General features: G+C 44.3%; 1 protein-coding gene across 2 annotated transcripts in view; it reads right to left on the bottom strand.

Moving 5' to 3' along the window:
* Positions 1-23,131, bottom strand: part of LOC307241976 (A-type potassium channel modulatory protein KCNIP2) — a gene marked incomplete at its 5' end in the record, with an annotated part of 193,848 nt that overhangs the window by 68,012 nt on the left and 102,705 nt on the right. The window contains one exon of one of the 2 annotated variants that reach the window (XM_080016277.1): positions 11,204-11,291. The exons of the other annotated variant lie outside the window; for it this stretch is intronic. Within the exon in view, the coding sequence (XP_079872403.1) occupies positions 11,204-11,291 (88 nt within the window). Of the gene's footprint in view, positions 1-11,203; positions 11,292-23,131 lie in introns of those variants that run through there. 2 annotated transcript variants of the gene reach the window in all.

Below are 23,131 nucleotides of genomic sequence, written 5' to 3'. Positions count from 1 at the left end.
GTAGCATACTGTACCGCATACTGTATCACTGTTCAGGGTTGTTCGTGATGCCGTATTGCTGCGCCGTACTGTTGTATACTGTGCTGTATTATCCCAAACACTACCTCACACTATTCACATTCACATGCCACTTTAATTCACATGCCACTTTAAATGCACATATCTGTATATACATAGCCATATTCCTTCAACCTATTCCATTTTATTTCAATTTATTTTTTATTGTATTTTATTCTATATATTTTTTATCTTATTCTATAAGTATTCCACTTACTGTATTACGTTTTAGGAGTCAGTTAGTCGGTCTATTAGAAAGTAATTTTCTACTTTTTATTTTATTTTATTTTAGTACTTTTTCCTAGGACTTCTTGTGTGCTATCACCGGGTGCGTTGCATTACATTTCACTGCATATATGTATGGAAGTATGTATATGTATGTGACAAATAAAAATCTTGAATCTTGAATCTTGAATCTTGAAGATAAAAAGAAAACCTAAAGGGAGGACAAGTGGTGTGTGTGTGTGTGTGTGTGTGTGTGTGTATGCGCGCTGAACGGTTTAATGCATCTTAATTGCCCGAAATGGAGCTAGTTCCGCTATTGGTAAATAAACACCGAAATAGCTTTAGGGCAGGAGAAGCGGACACACACACACACACACACACACACACACACACACACACACACACACACACACACACACACACACACACACACACACACACACACACACACACACACACACACACACACACAAGATAGCCCTTTTGGCCCTATGGAGAAGCTAATAAACAAACTAATTAGTGAGCAAAGCAGGAGGGGGATGGCCAATGACTACAATCAGCAAGGCTCCAACACACACACACACACACACACACACACGCACAAACTGGCAACAAATACGCAGGTCTTCGGCGTTCGAGGCAGGGGATTGTGACTGCAGTTTAATTGACAGACCTGATTATGCCAAGCAGAGAGCTTATCCAGATCCACACTGGGATACGTCAAGGCCCCGGCAGGGATGGACAACGCTCAAGGCGCCGGAAAGAAAGTCGAAAAACAGGGCTTATACGAAGTGCACCCGACTGTGGAGTATTTAATATGTGAGAAATGAATTTTCAAACATTTGTTCAAAGGAGCCGTCGTTTCGACAGGGGTACTATATAAACCTTGATGCTCTATAAAGTCCCTCTCACCCGAAATACTGAACACAGCCCAGAACAAGTCCACCCTGCCACACCGTCACCGCAGTCAAATAACCTTGAATGGCCTTGATGAACCATGTGAGTACATCTTTCTTTGCTCTCTTGCTCTCCCTCTCTGTATGTCTCCTCTTGGAATAGACATGGAGGTCCTGGTAGTCATGGTAACCCCTTTCATGAGTGAACATAAGAATGTGCGCATGCACAAACACAAACACACACACCCCCACACACACACACATGTGCGCGCGCACACACAGTGTTTTTAATAAATACTTGGGTGGAGGCCAGTGGGGGGCCTCTCAGACTGCCTGCTGTAGTAATTCTGGAAGCCTGTTGACTGCTTCAACAGTGAGAAGCTTGTTTCAAACTCCACCATTTACCAAAGGCACAGTGTTATCGTAGGCTCCTGTGTGCTTGAGTGTGTGTGTGTGTGTAAGTGTGTATGTGTGTGTGTGTGTGTGTGTGTCTTGTGACCCTAGTGCTAAACCACCTAAGGGGGAAAGTATAAGTGGATTTATTCATAGGCATGAGCCAGGCCCTCTCACTAAGTCCTCTTCTGGTTTGTCCAAGGCGAGAACGCTCTCCAACCAGCCTTGTGAAGAGGTTAACAAAAGGCACAGGAGCTTCTCACAGACACAAAGAGGCAAAATGAGAACAAAGATTTTTTGATTGGTTTGGATTTGCAATAACAAATGTGTCCCACCACATCAAAAGCCGCCATCTCACGCATTTCTAAAATTGCCAGGAGCAGCCAAATAAGTTGAAAAAACCTTTCTTGAAGGAAAATACGATTTTTCCAGATTTGTGTTCCTTTGTGGGGGTTTTTATCTCTCAATGTATTTTGAAAACCGAGTTTGATTTATAAATAGTAGAAAAATGTTAAACCATGGAGTTAAATATTCCGTTAGATTACATGGGGAAACGCAATTCACTTACCAAGACGCAGAACAGCGCTGAACAATGACAACCAATGGTTTCCTTTAAAGCGACCGTCCAGGTGAAGATCATTCATCCATATTCCATGTGATGTGAAGTCACAATGTGAAACCATTTTGATAGAATTCAACCTTTAAACTGTACTACTTTTATACACACGTAGCCATTGTTGTGAAACGGCGAAGAAGAAGTAGGCTTCGCGTCACACACCTACGTCACTTCTGTAAACAGATAGTTAAAGCGCAGCACAGGAATATTTCAGTCTCACTTGTCTGTGAAAACTTTCTTCTCCGTATTGTTATGGATTACGCGAAGCGGGTGCCGGAAGCTCTGAATCATATTTCGGACATTAATCTGACCAGTTCGATAGATCCAAGTCAGTGTAAGCGGCGCGTACTGGACTTCAATTTCCGTTATGATAGTCAGTTCTCTGAAGGCGACGCGAAGAACGACAGCGCTGCTGAATCTGATATTACTATGGACTTGGAGAACATTTCAAACAGCGGATTTCAAACTTAATGTGACAATGAAACTGAATATTTTCAAGAGCCACCGGAGGAGACCGACGATACGCCCGTTTTTGTTACAACGGAAGAAGTCGATGATGTGATGAAGTCCGTTGAGGTTGGTGACAGATTTTCTGATTTTCTGAGACTCATAATATTGATAGACTTTATAGACTCATTTTGTTGTGTTGTCCGTACTTTTAAACTCCAAAATAATTCAAATTTTATAAAACATGTATATTCTTACTGTTCAATAAAAGCTTTTTTAAAAACAAAATTTGTTGTGTGTTGTTGAGCTGTTTGTAATTGGCTCATTCAGCATTATGTTAAGTAGCCATGATGCTTTGTTTGTCTGCCAACCCCATTTGCATTTTGGGAGCTGAATGAACCTGGTGTGGATAAAACTTTGGAGGCGATTATCTCAGAAACACGGTTTGCCACACCCTTGTCATTAACAAGTCATAGCTTTAAAAATATTTGCTTGATTTGCACAAGGGAACCCTTTTTTGGAAGCTCTGATTCTCCAATTTCAAATGATGTGGAAAAAAAAAATCAAAAGCCGCCAAATGACCCTAAAGTACGCGGTAAGTCACATATGGCTAAGTCCTGAAACACAGAGGTGGACAATTCCAGATTCAGAAATTATGAATCCTGCCATGTTTTTGCTCCACCCGTCCACTGATCAGCTGATTCCACTCTTCAGTCGGACCTCTGGGTTGATGCTAATTGCCAAATCCACATGGTCAACTCAAAATCCCGGAGTGGAATTTTGCTCTGTGAAGCTAGAGCCATTCAAAAATAATGGTGAATAGGATCAATCAATAGACAGATTTTGTCTTTCACATACTGTATATAAAGCATGGTACTGCACAACAAACCGATCGATCAGCCTCTCTACCAATATCTTTTTCTTGACCATCTAACTATGAATGTTGAGTGAAAACAGGTGATTTGACATTCCAGTATCAGTTTAATTCTACTTCAATCGACTAGAGGCAAGGAACATTTTTTATTGCGCGCACACACACACACACACACACACACACACACACACACACACAAACACAAACAGAGGAAGTTGATCTTCCAAACCACGGCCCTAATCCCCTGCTCCAAGGATCAGTGGCTGGGACTCAATACGGCCGCGCTTGGCTGCCCCCCTCCCCCCCCAAGGGCATAAAGGAAGGAAAAGAAACGTGCACGTGCCAACGTGTGTGGCTCTGTGAGCGTGAAGGAGCGGCGGTTTGTCAATACGACCGTATTCACAGAAAAAGAGTGAAGAGGAGTTTCTGGTGGGGGCCGCCTTTTCCAGCTGAGATTATACTTGTTGGAGCGAAACTGAAACTAAACTGCTCTGAGATGAATGGAGAGGAGGGGGAGGGACAGGTAGAGCAGAGGAGGAGGGACAGAAGAGAGTGAGCGCTGGATGGAGGACTCTCTCTCTCTCTCTGTCTCTCAGATGGAAATGTGACCTTTTGCACTGTGTTTCAGGCACGTGTAGAGGGGGTGGCGGAGGGTGTCTGAGCACCTGCCCCTTTGCCCCTTGATGTCCATGTTGGAGTTTTTTAACAGGCGTGTTTTTTTTGTTGTTGTTGTTTTTTAAGCTTGTATGGGCATCAAGATTACTTTGAAACAGCTGTAATACTGTATATTTATTTATTATACTATATTAGCCCCTCTGCGGAAATTAGTTCTCTGTATTTGACCCATCCTAAGCTGTGGGCAGCCACAGTGGCTCTCGCCAGTGCCTTGGTCAGGGGCACCAACAGGAGTATTAACCCTTACATACCTGTGTTTGATGGTGGGAGAAAACCAGAGCACCCCCTGAGGTGCCAGGGAGAACATGCAAACTTCACACAGAAAGGACCTGGAACGGACCCAGGACCTTCTTGTTGTAAGGCAACAGCAATAAACACTGAGCCACCATGTCAGAAAGAGGAAGAGAGTGTGAGAGGGGTGTAAAAGAGGGGTCCCCAACCCGACAGATTCCTGCTTTAGTCGGACAGTTGGGGGTGGGTGATGTGGGGACGGTTTCTCAGAGAGAGAAGGGAAGGCAGAGCGGAGAGTTTTTTTGTGGATTTTTTTTGTGTTTTTTTATCAGTAAATCAATTGTCAAGTTTGAATAAAATTGAATAATATCAGCCCAAATAAAGGTATACTTAGTGGGGAAAAAGAAGACATCTCCTTTCCCGACATTATTCTTTATAGTCATGGGAGGAGAAGAACAAAACAAAAAGTGTTTTAATGAGTCGCATATTCCTGAATTATTGACTTTATTTAGCCGGTAAAAAATAGGAGAAGAGGAAGTCTAGACGACTACCAGGTAGTGAATTTATTTCTTAGCAAGATATGAATATTCATAATGTATGCACTCTGAGCAGATTGGTCAAGACAAAACGAGTCTTTATCAGTGGAATTTGTGTAGGAAAGTCACGTCACAAGTCAAATTATATATATATCTATATATATATATATAGATATATATATAGATCTATATATATATAGATATATATACTCACACATACATACACACACACCAATCAGCCACAACATTTAAACCACCACTAATATTGTGTAGGTCCACCTCATGCCCCAAAACCGCTCTGACCCATCGAGGCATGGTGTCCTTTGGTATCTGGCACCAAGACGTTAGCAGCAGATACTTTAAGTCCCGTAAGTTGTGAGGTGGGGCCTCCATGGATCTGTTGGGCTTGTTGTTCCAGCACATCCCACAGATGCTTGATCGGATGCTAATCCACATGAAAACATGATTCATGAGATGATCACGTGCCCATTGTAGGCGCTTTCATCGGTGGACAGGGGGTCAGCATGGACACTGACCGGACTGTGGCTATGCAGCCCCATACAGAGCAAGGTGTGATGCATTGTGTGTTCTGACACCTTTCTATCATAGCAGCATTAACTTTTCAACAATTTGCTCTTCTGTGGGATCAGACTATGCACCCCACGTGCATCAATGAGCCCATTGGTGCCCATGAGCCTGTCGCTGGTTCACCGGTTGTCCTTCCTTGGACCACATTTGGTAGGTACTAACCACTGCGTACTGGGAACACCCCAAAAGACCTGTAGTTTTGGAGATGCTTTGACCCAGTTGTCTAGCAATCACAATTTGGCCCTTGTCAAAGACGCTCAGATCCCCATGCTTGCCCATTTTTCCTGCTTCCAGCACATCAACTTCAAGAACTGACTGTTCACTTGCTGCCTAATATATCTCATCCCTTGACAGGTGTGATTAGAACGCGATGATCAATGTTATTCACTTCACCTGTCAGTGGTTTTAATGTTGTGGCTGACCTGTATATATATATATATATATATATATATATATATATATATATATACACACACTACTCACAAAAAGTTAGGGATATTTGGCTTTCGGGTGAAATTTATGGAAAATGGAAAAAGTTCACGCTACAGTGATATTATATCATGAAAGTAGGGCATTTAAGTCGAAGCATGCAATGGTGATTTCCTCATCTCAAACAATTTATTGAAACAAAAGTCAACAACAGTGGTGGGTATACCACAAAAAAAAATGTCAATGTCTCAATAACTAGTCATGTGCCCTTGAGCATCAATTACAGCTTGACAACCACGTCTCATGCTGTCGACTTATTGTCTGCTGAGTCATGGCACCCCACTCTTCTTGAAGGGCGGCCCTCAGGTCATTGAGGTTCTGGGGTACAGAGTTACGAGCCTCTACACGGCGACTCAGCTGATCCCATAGGTTTTCTATGGGATTCAGGTCTGGAGAAAGTGCAGGCCACTCCATTTGAGGTGCCCCAGTCTCCAGCAGCCGTTCCCTAATGATGCGACTTCGATGAGCTGGAGCATTGTCGTCCATGAAGATGAAATTAGGCTGTGTTGTTCATGCAGGGGCACAATGACTGGATGAATGATGTTATTCAGGTAGTATGGGCTTGTCACTGTACCATTCACAAAGTGTAGGGCAGTTCTGTATTGACTAGACACACCTGCCCACACTGTAACACCACCACCTCCAAAGGCTCCTCTGGTGACAACAGTGGCTGATGCATAGCGCTCTCCTTGAAGTCTCCAACATCGTTGGCGGCCATCATTTCTGCTCAACATGAATGGACTTTCTTCAGAGGACAGCACTGAGGCCCACTGGTCCCTCGTTCAGCGTAAATGCAAGACAATGATGCCTGTGCCTGGTGGTGTGGTCAGGTACCCTTGCAGGTCGTCTAGAATGCAGACCACGCTGATGTCAACCGTTTCGAATGGTCTGACGTGACACTTGGGTGCCTCTCACCTCCCTTAAATGTGCCTGGAGTTATGTGGCATTCATCATCCGGTTCTGCAGGGCACTGTTCACAATGAAGCGTTCATCAGTGTGGGATGTAGCCAAAGGGCGTCCACTTCTATGCCTTTCTGTGACTCTTCCAGTCTCTCTGTATCTCTGTTGCAACCTACTGATGACACTCTGTGACACTCTAAGCTCAGTGGCCACTTCCCTCTGAGAACATCCTGTTTGAAGCCTCACAATGGCGAGGTACTGTTGATCAGTTGTTAGGTGTTGTCTTGGTCTCATGATGTTAAAATGTGAACAGCATGATGAAGAGGACTGTTGAAATACCAATTCTAATTGAACAAGTATTGGTCGATTCATGGATCAAACACCTGTTGTGAATTTTGCCGTTCAGCTCCTTGTTAGAGAACAGCAAGTTGTGCAAAAAGTACTGAAACATTGAACAGTTGGACATGTGCTTTCAAAAGTTTAGAGAAGGTCAAATTAAGTTCACCTGTAAAGGTTATAGTGCATTTTAGGTTCATCCTGAAATTTCACCCGAAAGCCGAATATCCCTAATTTTTTGTGAGTAGTGTATATTGTATATGTTATGCTGGAAACGTAATTTTCATGTTGTTTTTGCTATATATATATATCTATATACATGTATATAGATATATATAGGGTTAGGGTAACCCTAGGCTTATATCATTATACATATTACTAATATGTATATATTTCCTATGCGTATGTTACACAACATATAGCGAAATACATTAAGACAATAATGAGATGAAAAAATAAATTAATAAATAACAATAGTAATAACGACAACAAAAAGTGAAACAGACAAACCCAGACGAGATGAAAAATCAATTAAAATTAATAAAATTAAATTAATGTGAAGGGTTGTCAGTCAGTGTCCCTCTTTTTACGACAGGCTGGAATGTATTTAGCTTCAACAATTGAGCATTGTTTTTTATATTTTTTTATTTTTTATTTTATTAAATTCACATTGTAGTCATCTCGACGTTGACGGCCCTTTGCCACGGCCAGTGACAGATTGGCCATCTGGCATTTGGGCAAATGCCAGAAGGGCCGCCCTACTATGGGCCAGCCCGGCCCAAGTAGACTGTACGGTCCCTTGGCATGTCGGGCAGGGTGGGCCCATAACATGTACCGGTATTAACATAATAATTAGTTTGAGCACTGTTGAATGTCACCTGATACATTGTGGATGACTTTGCAGAGCGCAAGGCTCGCCAAGTGCCCTTCAAATAGTGGTGAGTACTTGTGAATATTGATCATTTACAGTAGGTTGTCTACCTGCCCCTGATGCTCATTAGTTGAAGTGGGTTCCAAAATTATATTATCGCTGTGACAGCGATCACAACCTGCCAGTGGTGCTGTGTGTGTGCTGCCGTGCACGATTTGTGCTGTGGCAGGCAGGCACACATTGAAGTGTTATTTTCAAAGAACCTTTCCTTTACATTAATAAACAAATTTATACCATAAATTGATGCAGAAAAGGCACAAATTGGTGCATAAAAATTCACCAGAATGCAGGAAATGAAGTGTCAGCGACCCGAAATGTCCCCAGATCCACCGTTAAGATGTGCCCCCCCCATTGTTCAAACGAAACCTACACCACTGCTGATGTGCAAATCTGTCGTCCGACCTGGACATACTGGCAAAAGACTAATCAAATAATCTAGTACTGTACTGGTTCCATCCGAAGTTTCCCTCAGGATAGCTGTGGCTCGGCACATCCCAGTTTTATCTGGTAAATCGCTATCTCTATAAATGTTGAAAAGGCTTGAGGAGATTGAGTTGCTATGGGTCACTCCACGCTCTTGGGTACAATTTGCAGTTTGTTTATTTCCATTTAGTGTTTGAGTACATAGATTTGATTACATTGAATTTTTCCCTCCAACACCAGTATCTAATAATTTATAAAATAGACCTTTGTGGTGTGGGGGTGGTGTGGTTTAAGCAGCCACACCTGTCTTGGGTCTAGGTAATTGGGCCTGCGATCAGGGGTGGCTGTACGCCTGTTGCTTGTCAGAGAAATCAACGAGCAAATCACCGATCCCCATGTGTCCATCTGCTCCTGGCATGTTACATCTTGCCACGCTCTACAATAAACAAACAATAAACTGTTGTGTTCATCTCTGCCTGTGTCTCTGTGTCGGAGGGCCCTGAAAACCCTACGCGGGTGGCGTGTGGCAGGTGGAACTGCCACAACCTTCATGCCAAATCGAGTTGAATGCTTTTTAGTCTACGAAGCTGCAAATATTTAGCTTTTACTTTGGTTAACGTGTCTGCCAATTAAGGTGTGGAGGGTGAAGACATGGTCTGATGAAGATAAGGTCCTGTAATATGGGAAACATTTGATTCCAATAAGATGGATTTCCAGATTACTGCTCACACAGATGCCACGGTAGTTATCGGGGTTGAGTTTGTCTCCTCTCTTGAATATGGGTGTGATGAGTCCTTGGCTCCAGACGTCAGGAAGTGTCCCACAATCAGGATGAGGTTGAAAAGTTTTACTATGGCCAATCTTAATATGGTGTCTGTGTTTTTTAACATTTCATTTGATATTCTGTCTGCTCCACTTGCCTTTTTTGGCTACAGTCTTTAATATTTCATCCACCCCTTGTTCTGTAATTTGGTAGTGTAATGGGTTTTGGTCATCTTCAATTGTTCTTTCCAGAGATATAATGGTTTCCTGTATCTCCTTTTGCTTTGAGTTCATTGTTATCTTACTGTACAGTTTAAAAAAAATATCTTTTCATATGTCTCCATTTTAGATTGGGATATCTGTATGGGCATTTGTATTCAGTGCATTCCAATTGTGCCAGAATTGATTTGAGTTGATTGATTTTTCGATTGTTTCTAATTGATTCTGTGTAAACATTTTCTTTCTTCATCCTGAGTTTGTTCTTCTACTGGTTACCAGGTCTCCATGACAATCCCAATCATCCACCAACCCATGGACAAAAAAACAACCCGTTTCAAAACTTCAACACAAAGTAGCCAGATTGCCCAGAAAAACTGCAGAACTGGCAACTCTAAACACGGGCTTGGGACTGTTTGTTTACACTTACAGTAGCTACCAGTTTTCCTCTGATTTTATTTTGTAACGAGTAACAACAGTGTTCAGGGGAAATGTATACTTTTTTTGGGCTCAATGTTGTTAATTTAAAGTAGAAGTCAGCAGAATAACTTAAGTTTAGAACAGATACTCCCAAAAAATAGTCTCTCTCTCTCTCTCTCTCTCTCTCTCTCTCTCTCTCTCTCTCTCTCTCTCTCTCTCTCTCTCTAAAGGTGAAATGGAGGTTGAGTGGCACATGCCTCCAGAGGGCAAGCTGTCAAATGGAAGAGGGAGGAAGAAAGAAAGGATGCAGGAAATAAGGAAGCAAAAGAGCAGAGGAAGGGACAGAGAGTGCTGAATGCTGCCGCGGCCACCCGGTTTTTGGCTCTCGCTGGGGCAGGCGATCCAAATGTCATGTGTATGTATCAACGGTATCAACCTCAGCACCTCGGTCTTCCCAATACGACAAAAAGAAAATCAGAACTCAAATTAAATGTCCATGGGGGTTCAGAACCAAAGTCAAGGTATCAGTGTTGAAAATCTAATGGTGGTAGGTAGAACATCACCTTGAAGGTTAAGACGAAATTAAGAAATTAAGACGTGCAGAACAGAAAATAAAATACTGTTTACACACACACACACACACACACACACACACACACACACACACACACACACACACACACACACACACACACACACACAAGTTAATTAGCAGCGCTAAGCCCTTAGTCTCCTTTATCTCTTTTTGTAGAGATTTTGTAAGAACTCTTCAGGTAAAACAGAGCAAACAGACTGCACTCACAAGGACACAGTCATACACCCACTCACATTGCTCCAGTTGTTCTGATGATCAGCAATAAGAGCAAAAAGTCCAGTCAAAGCACTGCAGCAGAACAGGTGAGGCATAAAAACAGCAGAAGGAGAAGAAGACAGAAGAAGAAAATGAACCACTACGCCACATCGAGAAGATGCTCAACTTCACACAACAACAAAAGAAATCCCTCAACACAACAACAAAAAACCCTCAAGAGTTTGGAAAACCTGCAGCTGCACCATGACCAGGCAGCAACAGTGTGGTTTTTGTGTGTGTGTGTGTGTGTGTGTGTGTGTGTGTGTGTGTGTGTGTGTGTGTGTGTGTGTGTGTGTGTGTGTGTGTTTTGGAGGGTTCTGCTGCACGGCGTGCCTTACCTTGAGTGAGTGTTCCCATGAGGAAACGATAGAAGTAGCGCCCCACCTTGGTCAACTGCCTCCTGCATCTCTTTCTGCACTGGCTCATGGTGGTGCTGGTGGAAGTGCTCCTGGTGCTCGTGGTGGTTGAGGTAGAGGAGGAGAGAGGAGAGCGCGTTGGCCGCTGTGGGCTGCTATGCTGATGGGGTGGCACGCACCGAGGGATGCCAGGCACGCGCAAGTTTGTATGTGTTCGTTTGGCTGTGTGTGTGTATATGTGTGTGTGAGTGTGTGTGTGTATTCTGTCTGATTGGTGCTGCTTCTCTTCTCTCCCCTTTCCCTCCCTCTCTCTCACTGCTCTGTCATTCCTCCCTCCCTCTCTCCCTCCCTTCCTTGCTCCCCTCTACCACTCTCTCCACCCGACACTCCTCTCCACCTGTAGGTCTCTGGCTGTCAATCAGCATGCACGACTCTGGCTCCTCCCCCTTCTCCTGCTCCCCTGAGAAGCCCTCCGCCTGCGCTGCTGCTTATTGGCTGGGTGACATGCTGCACGAGTGGCTGTGTGTGTGTGTGTGTGTGTGTGTGTGTGTGTGTGTGTACTACCAGGAGGCACAATTGTTTTCCACTATTCTTCTGCTGATGTTCTGCTGATGATGACGCCTTCAGCGGAGGACGAGAGTAGTGTGTATCTGTATTGTCTGTGTGCGAACATATAGATAATTTATTTGTGTGTGTGGGGGGTATTGATTTATATTATGTGTGTGTGTGTGTGTGTGTGTGTGTGTGTGTGTGTGTGTGTGTGTGTGTGTGTGTGTGTGTGTGTGTGCAGATGTAGGAATTTATTTGTATTACTTGAGTGCATGTGGGGGTATTTATTTATATATCAAGTGTGTGTGTGTGTGTGTGTGCGTGCATGTGTGCAGGCGTGCATGTGTGTGTATCACTTTGACTTGTGTGTGTGCACATGTACAAATTTATTTGTATTACTTGAGTGTGTGTGTGGGGGATATTTATCACATTATATATGAATGTGTGTGTGTGTGTGTGTGTGTGTGTGTGTGTGTGTATCAATTTGAATTGTGTGTGTGCACATGTACAAATTTATTTGTATTGCTTGAGTGTGTGTGTGGGGGGTATTTATTTATATTATGTGTGTGTGTGTGTGTGTGTGTGTGTGTGTGTGTGTGTGTGTGTGTGGTCGAGCCTGTGGGAAGTTGAGTAATGCAATGCCCACCTATTCCCATTGATGAAGCATCTTAATGTACTGTGTACTGTGGCCTCCATGAACGTACACACGGGCACACGCACACACGGGCACACGGACACACGGGCACACACACACGCGCACACACACACACGCACACGCATACACGCACGCACACACACACACACACACACACACACACACACACACACACACACACACACACACACACACACACACACACACACACACACACACACACACAGGAGAAAGAGTTGGAGATGTTCTGGCAGATGGACCTGACAACACTGGAGATGACGAAAACACGTAACGTATGGGAAGCAGTGAGGGATTGGCCATCTAGAATTTGGGCAAATGCCAGAAGACCTGCCGTACTATGGGCTGGCCTGGACTGAGTAGACTGCGCGGTCCCTTGGCATTTCGGGTGTAGTGGCCCCACAACATGTACCAGTATTAACATGATAATTAGTTAGAGTGCTGATATAATTTCACCTTTAAAGCATTACCATACCATCAAGCAGCACACTCAATTGTATATATCCCACCTAAGTCACAGGGATTATGGTCACGGCTGGTAGTAAATTGACAGCAATTTAGACAAACAGAGTCACGACTCAAATAAAACCATTAAATTAATCAAACAATTTTTAAATGTTGTGTTCCATGAGTAGTTGCTTTATTTACATGCTCGCGTTACAACATGCAGATGTAGTGTAGAGTGAATCCCCTCCAAATGTATGCAGAGTAATATATGCTGCATCATCAACAACTGCCAAAAACAACTGCCAACTGCCCCTGATGCTCATTAGTCAATGCGGGTTCCAAAATTACATGATCCCTGTGACAACGATCACAACCTGTCAGTGGTGCGTTGTAGGGCAGGATTTGTGCTGTGCAGGCAGGCACACATTGTCGTGTTATTTTGAAAGAAGCTTTGCTTTCACGTAAATAAACAAATTTACACCATAAATTTATGCAGAAAAGGCACAAATTGCTGCATAAAAATCAACCATATCACCCCACCTCCCGCTAAGATGTCGCTCCCCCTCAGGATAGCTGCTCGACACTCAGTTTTATCTGGTAAATCACCATCTCAAGCTTTTTATCTTAACATTTGGGTGGGGTTGGTGTTGGGTTTGAAAAAATGGCCTCTCTTTTGCAAATCCCGGGGCCGTTTTTTTTACCCCAGTCCGCCACTGACGAGAAGTCACCAGAGCTCTGCTCATCGTCTTGTCTGTAATATTTCTTTAATGTGGGCTCATATCTGAAATATAAAAACATAAAAAAAACAACAAAGTCGATCCGGACGCCAGCGCGGCCGCTCCCTGCCCTCAGCGATCGATTTCTGCTTCGTTTTTTTTTTTTCTCCCCCAACGATTGCACGCAAACAAAGACAAGAGTAGGAAAAGGAGAAAGAGCTGGATGTGTCACTCCGCTTCAAAACATAAAATCGATCTCTCAAAAACAAGATAAATCAAATAATAATCGATCTAGCGATGGGATGAGGTTTGACTTTATACATTTTCTTAAAGCAAGAAAAAAAGATTTGTTTGATAGAAATCGTATTGTGCAATACTGTAAAAGAAATACATTAAAACAAGATGTCTTGAAATGTCTTCAAACACCAAAAGGCTGCTACTTATTTTATCCAAGAAACTTCCAGAACAAGCTTTTTGTTCAATTGGAGCCATTTCTTCTCAAAGCTCGGATGAATAATATTACACAGCCTCCTCTGCTCTATTAATCTCAACTGAAAAAAAAAAAAAAAAAAGCCCCCAGCCCCGCGGCCGACAGCAGTGGATGGACAGATCGCTATCGGAGGAGAGGAGGAGGAGTTGTCCGATCCCCTGAGATTAGGGCGGAAACATAATTTTTATTAAGCTGTTTTATCTCCTCCTCCACATCATTCGTTATTTTTTCCTTTCATCTCGTTCATTTTCTTCCCACTCCACGTACTGTATCACACTGATTAAAAAAAACGACTTTTCGCTTTTTTTTATTTCCCCTCCTCCTCGTCTCCGCTGTGCCTTTCTGCCTCCCTCCTGGTCACTGCCACCGTGCGCCTGGATGCTGAATTAAAGGCGATTACAGTTACCATGGCAATGCCAGACTCTATGGATTTATTTGTCAAAGACAAAAGAAAACACAGACACACGCTAATGCACACACACAGGTCAAGGCAGGATGATCGATGGACGTTTAGTCAGATTCTCATTTGAGCACTCGGCTTCTCCTCAGCCAGGCTTCACCTCCTCCCATCCTCCTCTCTTATTCTCATTCTCTTCTCATCCTCTTCTCATCCCTCTTTCCTTCTCTCATCCTCTTCCCCCCCGATCACATTTCATCGACTATCACCCATCCCTCATTCTCCTCTCTCATCCTCTTTCCTGCCCCTCTCACTCTCTCCTTCTCTGATCCTCTCCTCCCTCTCTTACCCTCTTCCTCTCTCATTCTCTTCCTTCTCTGATCCTCTTACTCTATCATCCTCTTTCCTTCCTTTCTCATCCCTCTCTCATTAACTTCTCATCCCTCTCTCATCATCTTCTCTTCCACTCAGCCTCTTTCCTCCCTCGGTCATTCTCCTCCCTTTCTCTCTCAGCCGCTTTGCTTCCACTCATCCTTACTAACATCTTTCTATCCGCTATCCCTTTTATCTCCCTCTCCCGTCCTCTGTCCCTTCCTCTCATCATCTTTCCTTCCTTTCTCATTCCTCTCTCATTCTGTCCTCTTATCCGCTTTCCTTCCTTTCTCACCCCTCTCTCACTCACCTCTTACCCCTCTCGTTCTTCTCTCTCAACCTCTTCTCTTCCATTCATACTCTTTCCTTCCTCTCTCCTCCTCTTTCCTTCCTCTCTTGTTCTCCTTCCTTCCTCTCTCAGCCGCTTTCCTTCCATTCATCCTTACTCACCCTCTTGTCTCCCTCTCCCATCCTCTCTTCGCCCTCTCTGTCTAAAGAACAGGTGAGCAAAGTAGACCTCATCACTCTCCTCTGGGAGGCGGCGTTAAAAATCCTCCAGACTCTGATCAGATCCCTGAGGTGACATGGTGACGTAGGACCAGCATTTAAGACACCACCAACGCCACCGCTGCCGCTGTCACCCCCAATGCTTGAGAAGGAGGAGAAAGTTATACGCTCCAAATCCTAAACAGTTTAGGAAGATGGAGATGGGGCTCAAAGGTTTCATAGACTCAGGATTAAACATAATCTTGATTAGACGCTATTAATGAACTTCCACCTAGTGCCCTCGCTTAAAACGTCCTGTCCTGTAGGGGTCGGATTAATATCTGATCTCAGCAAGTTCCTTTCTGCAGCTGCCAGTCTACATTTCTACAATTGGAAACCTTAACATAAACTTTGTCAAAGAACATTGGTGTCCGGAAAGGATATTTTAGCTCAACTCACTTCCCACCAGCTACGGGAAAAGTTGAATTCATCAATGCTAGCCGAGTTTGTGTTGGCTATTAGCCAAGGAGTCATCTGAAATGCCAGCTGTCCTTTTGTAAAAGGGTTTTTTAGTGCCTGGCAATTGATGGCCAGCCATGTCACGTTTCAATTTGTTTTGTTAGTATTGTTGTGGTTTTACTGTTGTGGTCCGGTAGGGACTCATTCCATGTGTGTGTGTGTGTGTGTTCACCACAGGGATATTGTTATGCATTTAGTGCAGCAGTGCAACAGTTTGAGGGAAGGTGCATGTCTACTTCCCACCTGCTTGTAACCTTTTTGCTTACAGCTTGCTGCCACTGTAAGTCTTCTCCTGCCAGTTCACAGACTCTCCTTCACCAAGACTTCTGCCAGGCTTCCTCGTGGCCACACTCCGTAACTGCATGCCTTGCGGCCTTAGGCAAACTTGGCAGGGGATCTCGGAGCTGCAGTGGTCCCCAGATGTGTAATGTACAGGCCCACAGCTGTGGACATGCCCTGACATCAACCACCCACAGCCCTGCTGCCTTGTGGGTAAGTCTGGAAAGACAAGGGGAGCACACCCTGAGAGATAAGCAACATTATGGGGGCCCACATAAGTGGGCCACGACAGACTGGGGCTCCGGCAGCCTCCTGCAGTTGTGAAGAGATGCCAGTCATCCTGGGTTTCTCCTTTGCCACTGGATTCCTTATCACATGGTGAATATAGTGCTGCTGGGACTTCCACACCCTCAGTGGCACTCAAACAACATGGGCAGGTCTCTACTTCTGACCTTGGTGGATTCATAACTAGAATTCATGAGAATACATTCTGGTGGCGATAGGAAGTCTGGTAACAGGGGCGGGTATTAATGCAATAAGAGCCTCTAGCCAGACCCCTGCACATCAGCAATAAAGGACTAATATGGTCGATAGCAGCCAGGGTTTGAGTGGCAGCTGCTTTCAGTAGACTCCTGTATGACTGAGCAATCCTATTTAGGAGCCACACTGCTGACCCCAAATCTGGAGGAAGGCCTAGAAAAGGTGGTCTAAGCATTGCCCGTTCTGTTCCTCCTGGGTAGGATACCTCACCTACCGGAACACAAAATAAATAAATCCCCTCGCTGCTGAGCTTAGGTGTTATGATATTGACATTGCAGCCTTGAGTATGACCAGATTGCTGGACGAAGGATCCCTTAAGAAAGAAGGCCAGGGCTTTGACTTTTTCTGGAACGGATGCCCCACAGGAAGACAGCATCCCCATGGTGTTACTTGAAATAAAAAACAACCTGTTACCTAATCTCACTGAAACACCCACCAGCATAAGTGAGAGACTTTTGTGTGTCCGTATCCCCCATGGCAAAACAACACTATGCGACTCTTCTCAGTGCTTATGCACCCACTCTGCCATCTGAGAATGAGGCAAAGGACTGATTCTATCAGGAACTGGATGGGGCTCTGCCTCGCATCCCTAGCAGTGTCAAATATTCTTTCTACGCCAGGGTGGGGAAAAAAAACCTCATATGGAATGGAGTACTAGGGAATAGCATCAGGCAATTAATGACAATGGCATGAGACTACTCAGTCTTCGTGCAGAGCATGACTTGACAATCACCAACACAATCTTCCAACAGAAAAATAAATATAAAGCCTCCTGGATATACCCACGATCCAAACAATGGCACCTGCTGGATTATGTCATCGTGAGACGCACAGACATCAGGGATGTGCACATCACCCATGCAAAGTGAGGTGCTGACTGCTGGGACTGACCACCGCATGATCATCTCCAAATTTGAGTGACAGTACGACACTGTTAGTCTCCCTAAATCAGGCAAGAATCAGTTGGACTGTGCCCAGCTTGAAGTAGCTGAGGCCGGGAACGATCTTCGACCCTCCATTGAAAGGAAACTTCAGGACAGTTACACCTTCCTGAGCCCTGAGGGCTGTGTTGACAACAATTGGACCTGTCTTAGCTCATAACTATATGATGTGGCAGCAGATTATATTGGCTATTGTCGGAGGAGGCACCAGGATTGGTTTCATGACTCTCAGAAAGTCAGAAACTCAAAAGCAATCTCCACTATATTGGAAAAATGCACAAGGCACATAGTGCAGTTATAAACAACCCTAAATCTGAGAGGCTCAAACAGCACTGTAAAACATCAAGGAAGTACAGTAGGTGCAGTATGTTTTAAGGAAACCGCCAAATGAATGGTGGACTGGCAATGCCCAAGAAATCCAGGCTTTTGGACTGACAAAGGATATGCAAAACTTCTGTAATGCCGTGAAAATCATTCATGGCCCCAATAACTCCGCTCTCTCACATGTGATGTCTGCTGATGGCTCAACCCATTTAAAGGACCAGAAGTAACTTGTGGATTGATGGACTGAACACTTCCAGACCCTTCTGAACTAACCTGCCACTCCTAATCTGGCAACCCTGAAAGAGCTGCCCAGCTATCCAACCATAGATTATATAGATCGCCCACTAACCTTCTCCGAAGTACTGGCCACAATCAGGTCACTAAAAAACAGACCCCAAGCCCTGATGGCATCCATGAATAGATCATGAAACAGGGAGTATATCTCTGCAACAGAGCAATGTTTTACCTCATTGCTGATGTATGGAAGCATGAACATTGTTACAATCTACAAAGGCAAGGGTGAGAAGTGGGAACAACAGGGGGATATCCCTGATATCCCAAGTCCTTGCCAAAGTGATACTAAGCAGACTCATATGGAGCATATCAACACCTACTGCCCGAGCCTCAATGTGGCTTCAGAAAAAAATCACGGCACTGTGGACATGACCTTCACAAGAGAAGTGGAGGGAGCAACATCAAGACCTACACTGGCCTTCGTAGACCTGGCAAAATCCTTTGAAACAGTCACTTGCTCTGGGCTGTCCTTATCTGGGTTAGCAGGCCACAGAAATTTGTCAATATCCTGCCAAATTTCCATGGGGGGATGATGGCTCAGGTGACCACAGGTGTACAGGAGCCAAGGCCTTTCAGAGTATGCACAGGTGCCAGGCAAGGCTGTGTATTCGCACACATACTTTTCAACATCTTCCTCCTGAGTGTCACCTGGCTACTGCACAAAGAGGCGTGAGGAAGCAGTTTCATATCAGGAGGCTCCAGGCAGCCACTAAGGTCAAATCTGTAAACATGGTCGAGCTACAATATGCAGTTAACTGTGCCTTTGTGGCACATACACCAGAGGCTCTGCAAGCAATCTGAACAGCCGCTGTGAAGGCCTACAGCAGGCTGGGTCTCACTGTGAACCCTGCAGAGACTGAGGTACTGCTTTAGTGAAATTCTTCCCCCAACACCATCATCATCACCCGCCTTCAGCATTGACAGCAAGCCCTTCGCAGAAATGCCAAATTTCATATATCTTGGAAGCATCCTGTCTGAAGACTGTAGCCAAGATAAGGACATTCAACACCGCATGAAGTATGCCTCAGCTTCCTTTGGTAGGCTGCATAAGGGGATGGTCCTGAACAAAATCTTCAATATACACACTAAGACAGCAGTCTATCAGGCCATCTGTGTCTCCACACTACTCTACAGCTATGAAGCCTGGACCTTGTATCGCTGCCATATCCAACAGCTGGAGAACTTACACATCAAATGTCTCCAGTGCATCCTTGGGCTAACGTGGCTTGACCGTCAGCAGCAACAGCAGGGAGGCCAAATTTCTTCACCACCAACTGTGATGTGACATGATGGTTGACCACACCATCAGGATGCCAGAGGATCGGCTTCCGTGACAACTACTGTACGGTCAGCTACACCATGGACAGCGAATTGTGGGAGGCCAAAAGTGAAGATACAAGGACCAGCTCAAAACAACACTCAGGAGATGTGGAATACAGCATACAAAGCTTGAAAGTTCTGCTTCAGAATGTGGGGAGAGGAGTGGGGCAAAGGAAAGGATGAAGATGGTCACTGCAGCAGAACTAACCCTGACCACATGCCCTACCCGCAATAGATCATGTGGCTCTCGTATTGGACAATACAGTCACACCAAGACTCAACAAATTAAACAGAAGTAGAAGTCATCATCGGACATGATGGACTACAATAAGCAAGCAAAGCATTCCATGTAACGCATGCTAACAGATCCCCCCCAGCAACATGATTGGTCAAAACATATAGGAAGCGAAGGAAAGTGAAACGCTCTGTTTAAACACATTTTAGCCCAAATCCCATCCCATGTGAGACTAGGGTCAGATTAACACAGTGATCTGTGTGTGTGTGTGTGTGTGTGTGTGTGTGTGTGTGTGTGTGTGTTGGTGTGTCTTGAAACTGATTCAATGATATGCCCCCTCTTTCTCTCTGCCTGGATTTGTCTCTACTCACACTCAAGTTTTACAAATCTTTAATTTTTGTGTCCTTTTGTTATTTCTTCCCTGTTCACTTTTCCAGAATTCAAATCGCTGACTCTGCGATCGATCATCGTCAGGATGCTCGCGGGTGTGACGGGCGTATCAGCGGCCGCATTAAGGAGCGGATGACATGACGCTTTATAAGTAATGAAAATAATCATCATGTTGTTTCAGCCATGGCATCACAGGAAAACAATGCAAATGTGTCAGTCAGTCGAGCAAACCATGGCGGGGTCAACACCATTCATTACCATTAGACATATTCTCTCCCACACACACTCACACACGCACACACACACACACACACACACACACACACACACACACATACGCAACACACAATCCTGTTTTAGGGTACAATCACGCCTAAACATATAATGTTTTCTGACATTTTGACAAGTTTAAGTCCTTACTCAACTATTTTATTACAAAAGAAGCAAAAGAAGCCGTCTTTGTCATTTCACTTTGAGGTGTCTTGGAATGTGTGGCGTCCCAAGACAGCCCCATCGTATAAGATAATTACTAGGAGACGGTGCCAGGGTTCCAGAGAGAGAGAGCACATCACCAGGGGTCCCGGTGATAAGGGAGCTGAGATGTGACCTGTGACCTATGTAGGGGAATCAGATGGTCAACGTTGTCTCTAGACAAGCATAAAAGAACCCGCCCGAGTTGCATCTGGCAGAGAATCCTTCCGGCTCAGTTCACTCCTAGACGTCCATGGCAAGTCTGGTCTGATGCTGTTCTTTTGTAATAAATCTATTATTTTACTCAAGTCAGCGTCAGCGGTCACTCCTTAATCAACACATCAAATTCATCAAGAAACTACAACTTCATCCTCACTCTACGTTGATCTGAAAATCTGGCCATGTCAACTTTAAACTGAAATTAATCAATGTGAAAAGTGTATTTTATTGACTAATATTATTAAACCAAGGAAAAAGTCTAACATTTCATGAACCAAGAATAAATGTAGGAATTTTCTTTTATCTACGCACAAAACACTCCATTCTTTGAATAACCTAATACGACTTGAAATTCATATGATCAAAAATATACTGTTCTCATCAAAACCATATTTATTTCATTGAAATAAATGGCACAAATACGATATTTATATAGACAGTCATACTGTACTCTCTCACAATTCGCTAGACTACACAATTTATCTCAAAAGTTTCAAATGAATCGACATTGTTTGTTAAAATTATTTTGAAAAGGCAGAAGGCATTTTTGGAAACACAATGGCAGTCGCACTGCTGCTGTAGTACACACACACAAACACACACACACACACACACACAAACACACACACACACACACACACACACACACATAAAGGCTGTTTCAGAACAACCGAAGTAGGATACTGAATGATCAGTCTAGCATGAAGGATTGCAAATGCCCAATGGTGGTCGCTGCAACACGTCGCCCCCACCATTTACTGACCACGCACGCACGCACACACACGCACGCGCACACAGGGATGAGAAATAATAATCTCATGGTGGAACTTGCAGTTTAATAGAAAGAAAGAAAAAAGAAAGACTTCAATACTAGAACCCTTCTTAACAGGAAAACTCTGGTATTTGCCGATCATTGGGAATCAACCCGATGGATGGTCCTCAGAATCTTTTAGAATGATCTAGTATTGACAGAATCACTGCCAAGCACTGAGCTGCAATACGTAGCACAATGAGGAAAATACTGGATACATTTTTAATATCCTGATGCCAATCAATCGGACTCGGTCCCAAAGATCATGGAAAAAAGGTCATATAATAATAATAATAATAATAATAATAATATCAGCGTTATCCTGTAAGGGCTGCGACACGCTACTTTCTGGCACCTGGGCATGAGGACGCCAGCAGTGTTTTTATGGTGGCAGAGTGCACAGAGAGCTGGGATGGACCTGTCCACCTTAATGCCATCCACTGCACCATCCCTTTAATCCACACCGCCCTGACGTCCCTCACTATGTCAGCTGCCACTCAGGGATCTGACTCCCTCCCAAAGACACATGACACCGTCTAACACCCACTGTCTGTCTGTCTGAGGAGGAGGAGAGACGGGGAGGAGGTGGAGGTCTACCGAGTATGGAGAGACAGAGAGTTGGACAGAGAGAGGGGGGGGGGAGCGACAGACAGACAGAAAGACAGAGAGAGAAAGAAACGGACGGACAGACAGACAGAGAGAGTGACAAACAGGTATTGCCAGAGAATTTGACAGATCGAAAGATGAGACCCTCGACCTCCATACGTCCAAGGACCGATTTCCATTTTTTTAAACTGGAACTACTGAGTTATAAAAAAATATCACATTGAAAACCGAAAAAAAACCACATTTTCCAATTGGGCATGGAACCCCACAGAGGCAAGATTTCATCATTTTGTTTTGCAAATTGCTTTGGAATTTGTTAGATAACAAGTCGCAAGGGAAATGATTCCACCACATCCTATTGAAGGGGGGAAAAATAAGTGGGTTTCAAAACAGGAATGTATGACCTTAAAATGTGTACATCCAAGTCGTTGTCGGTTTTATAACACCAAATCCTTGTTATAGTGGGGCAGCTAAAGGATGCAATCGGGTCAATACCATCGAAGTGCTGCGTTCTTTTTGATAACAGCTGGCCCTATGGCTGGACGGTCTGAAGGTGGGAGGTATTAGATGCAGGGTGGGGGTGGGGGCTGTGAGAAAACCGCATGTGTTGTTGTTTTACACCGAGTGTCCAGGACGGGCGCCAAGACCCGGCCGCCTGTTCGCAGCCACAGTTCTCACAAGTGCGCGTGAATATTTACATTTGTTCCGTGAGTCACCGGCGAAGTCCGGGGCGTGGAAGCGGCACGAGCCACTTCCAGGCCGTGGTCCATTAGACATCATTACCGAGACAAAAACAAAGACTGAAGTGAAAACCTCCTTCGTGTCAAGCCC

Source organism: Zeus faber, assembly GCF_960531495.2.
Source record: "Zeus faber genome assembly, chromosome: 16".
Lineage (NCBI taxonomy): Eukaryota > Metazoa > Chordata > Actinopteri > Zeiformes > Zeidae > Zeus > Zeus faber.
Note: the sequence above shows the minus strand (reverse complement) of the source record. Positions and strands in the feature narration are given on the sequence as shown.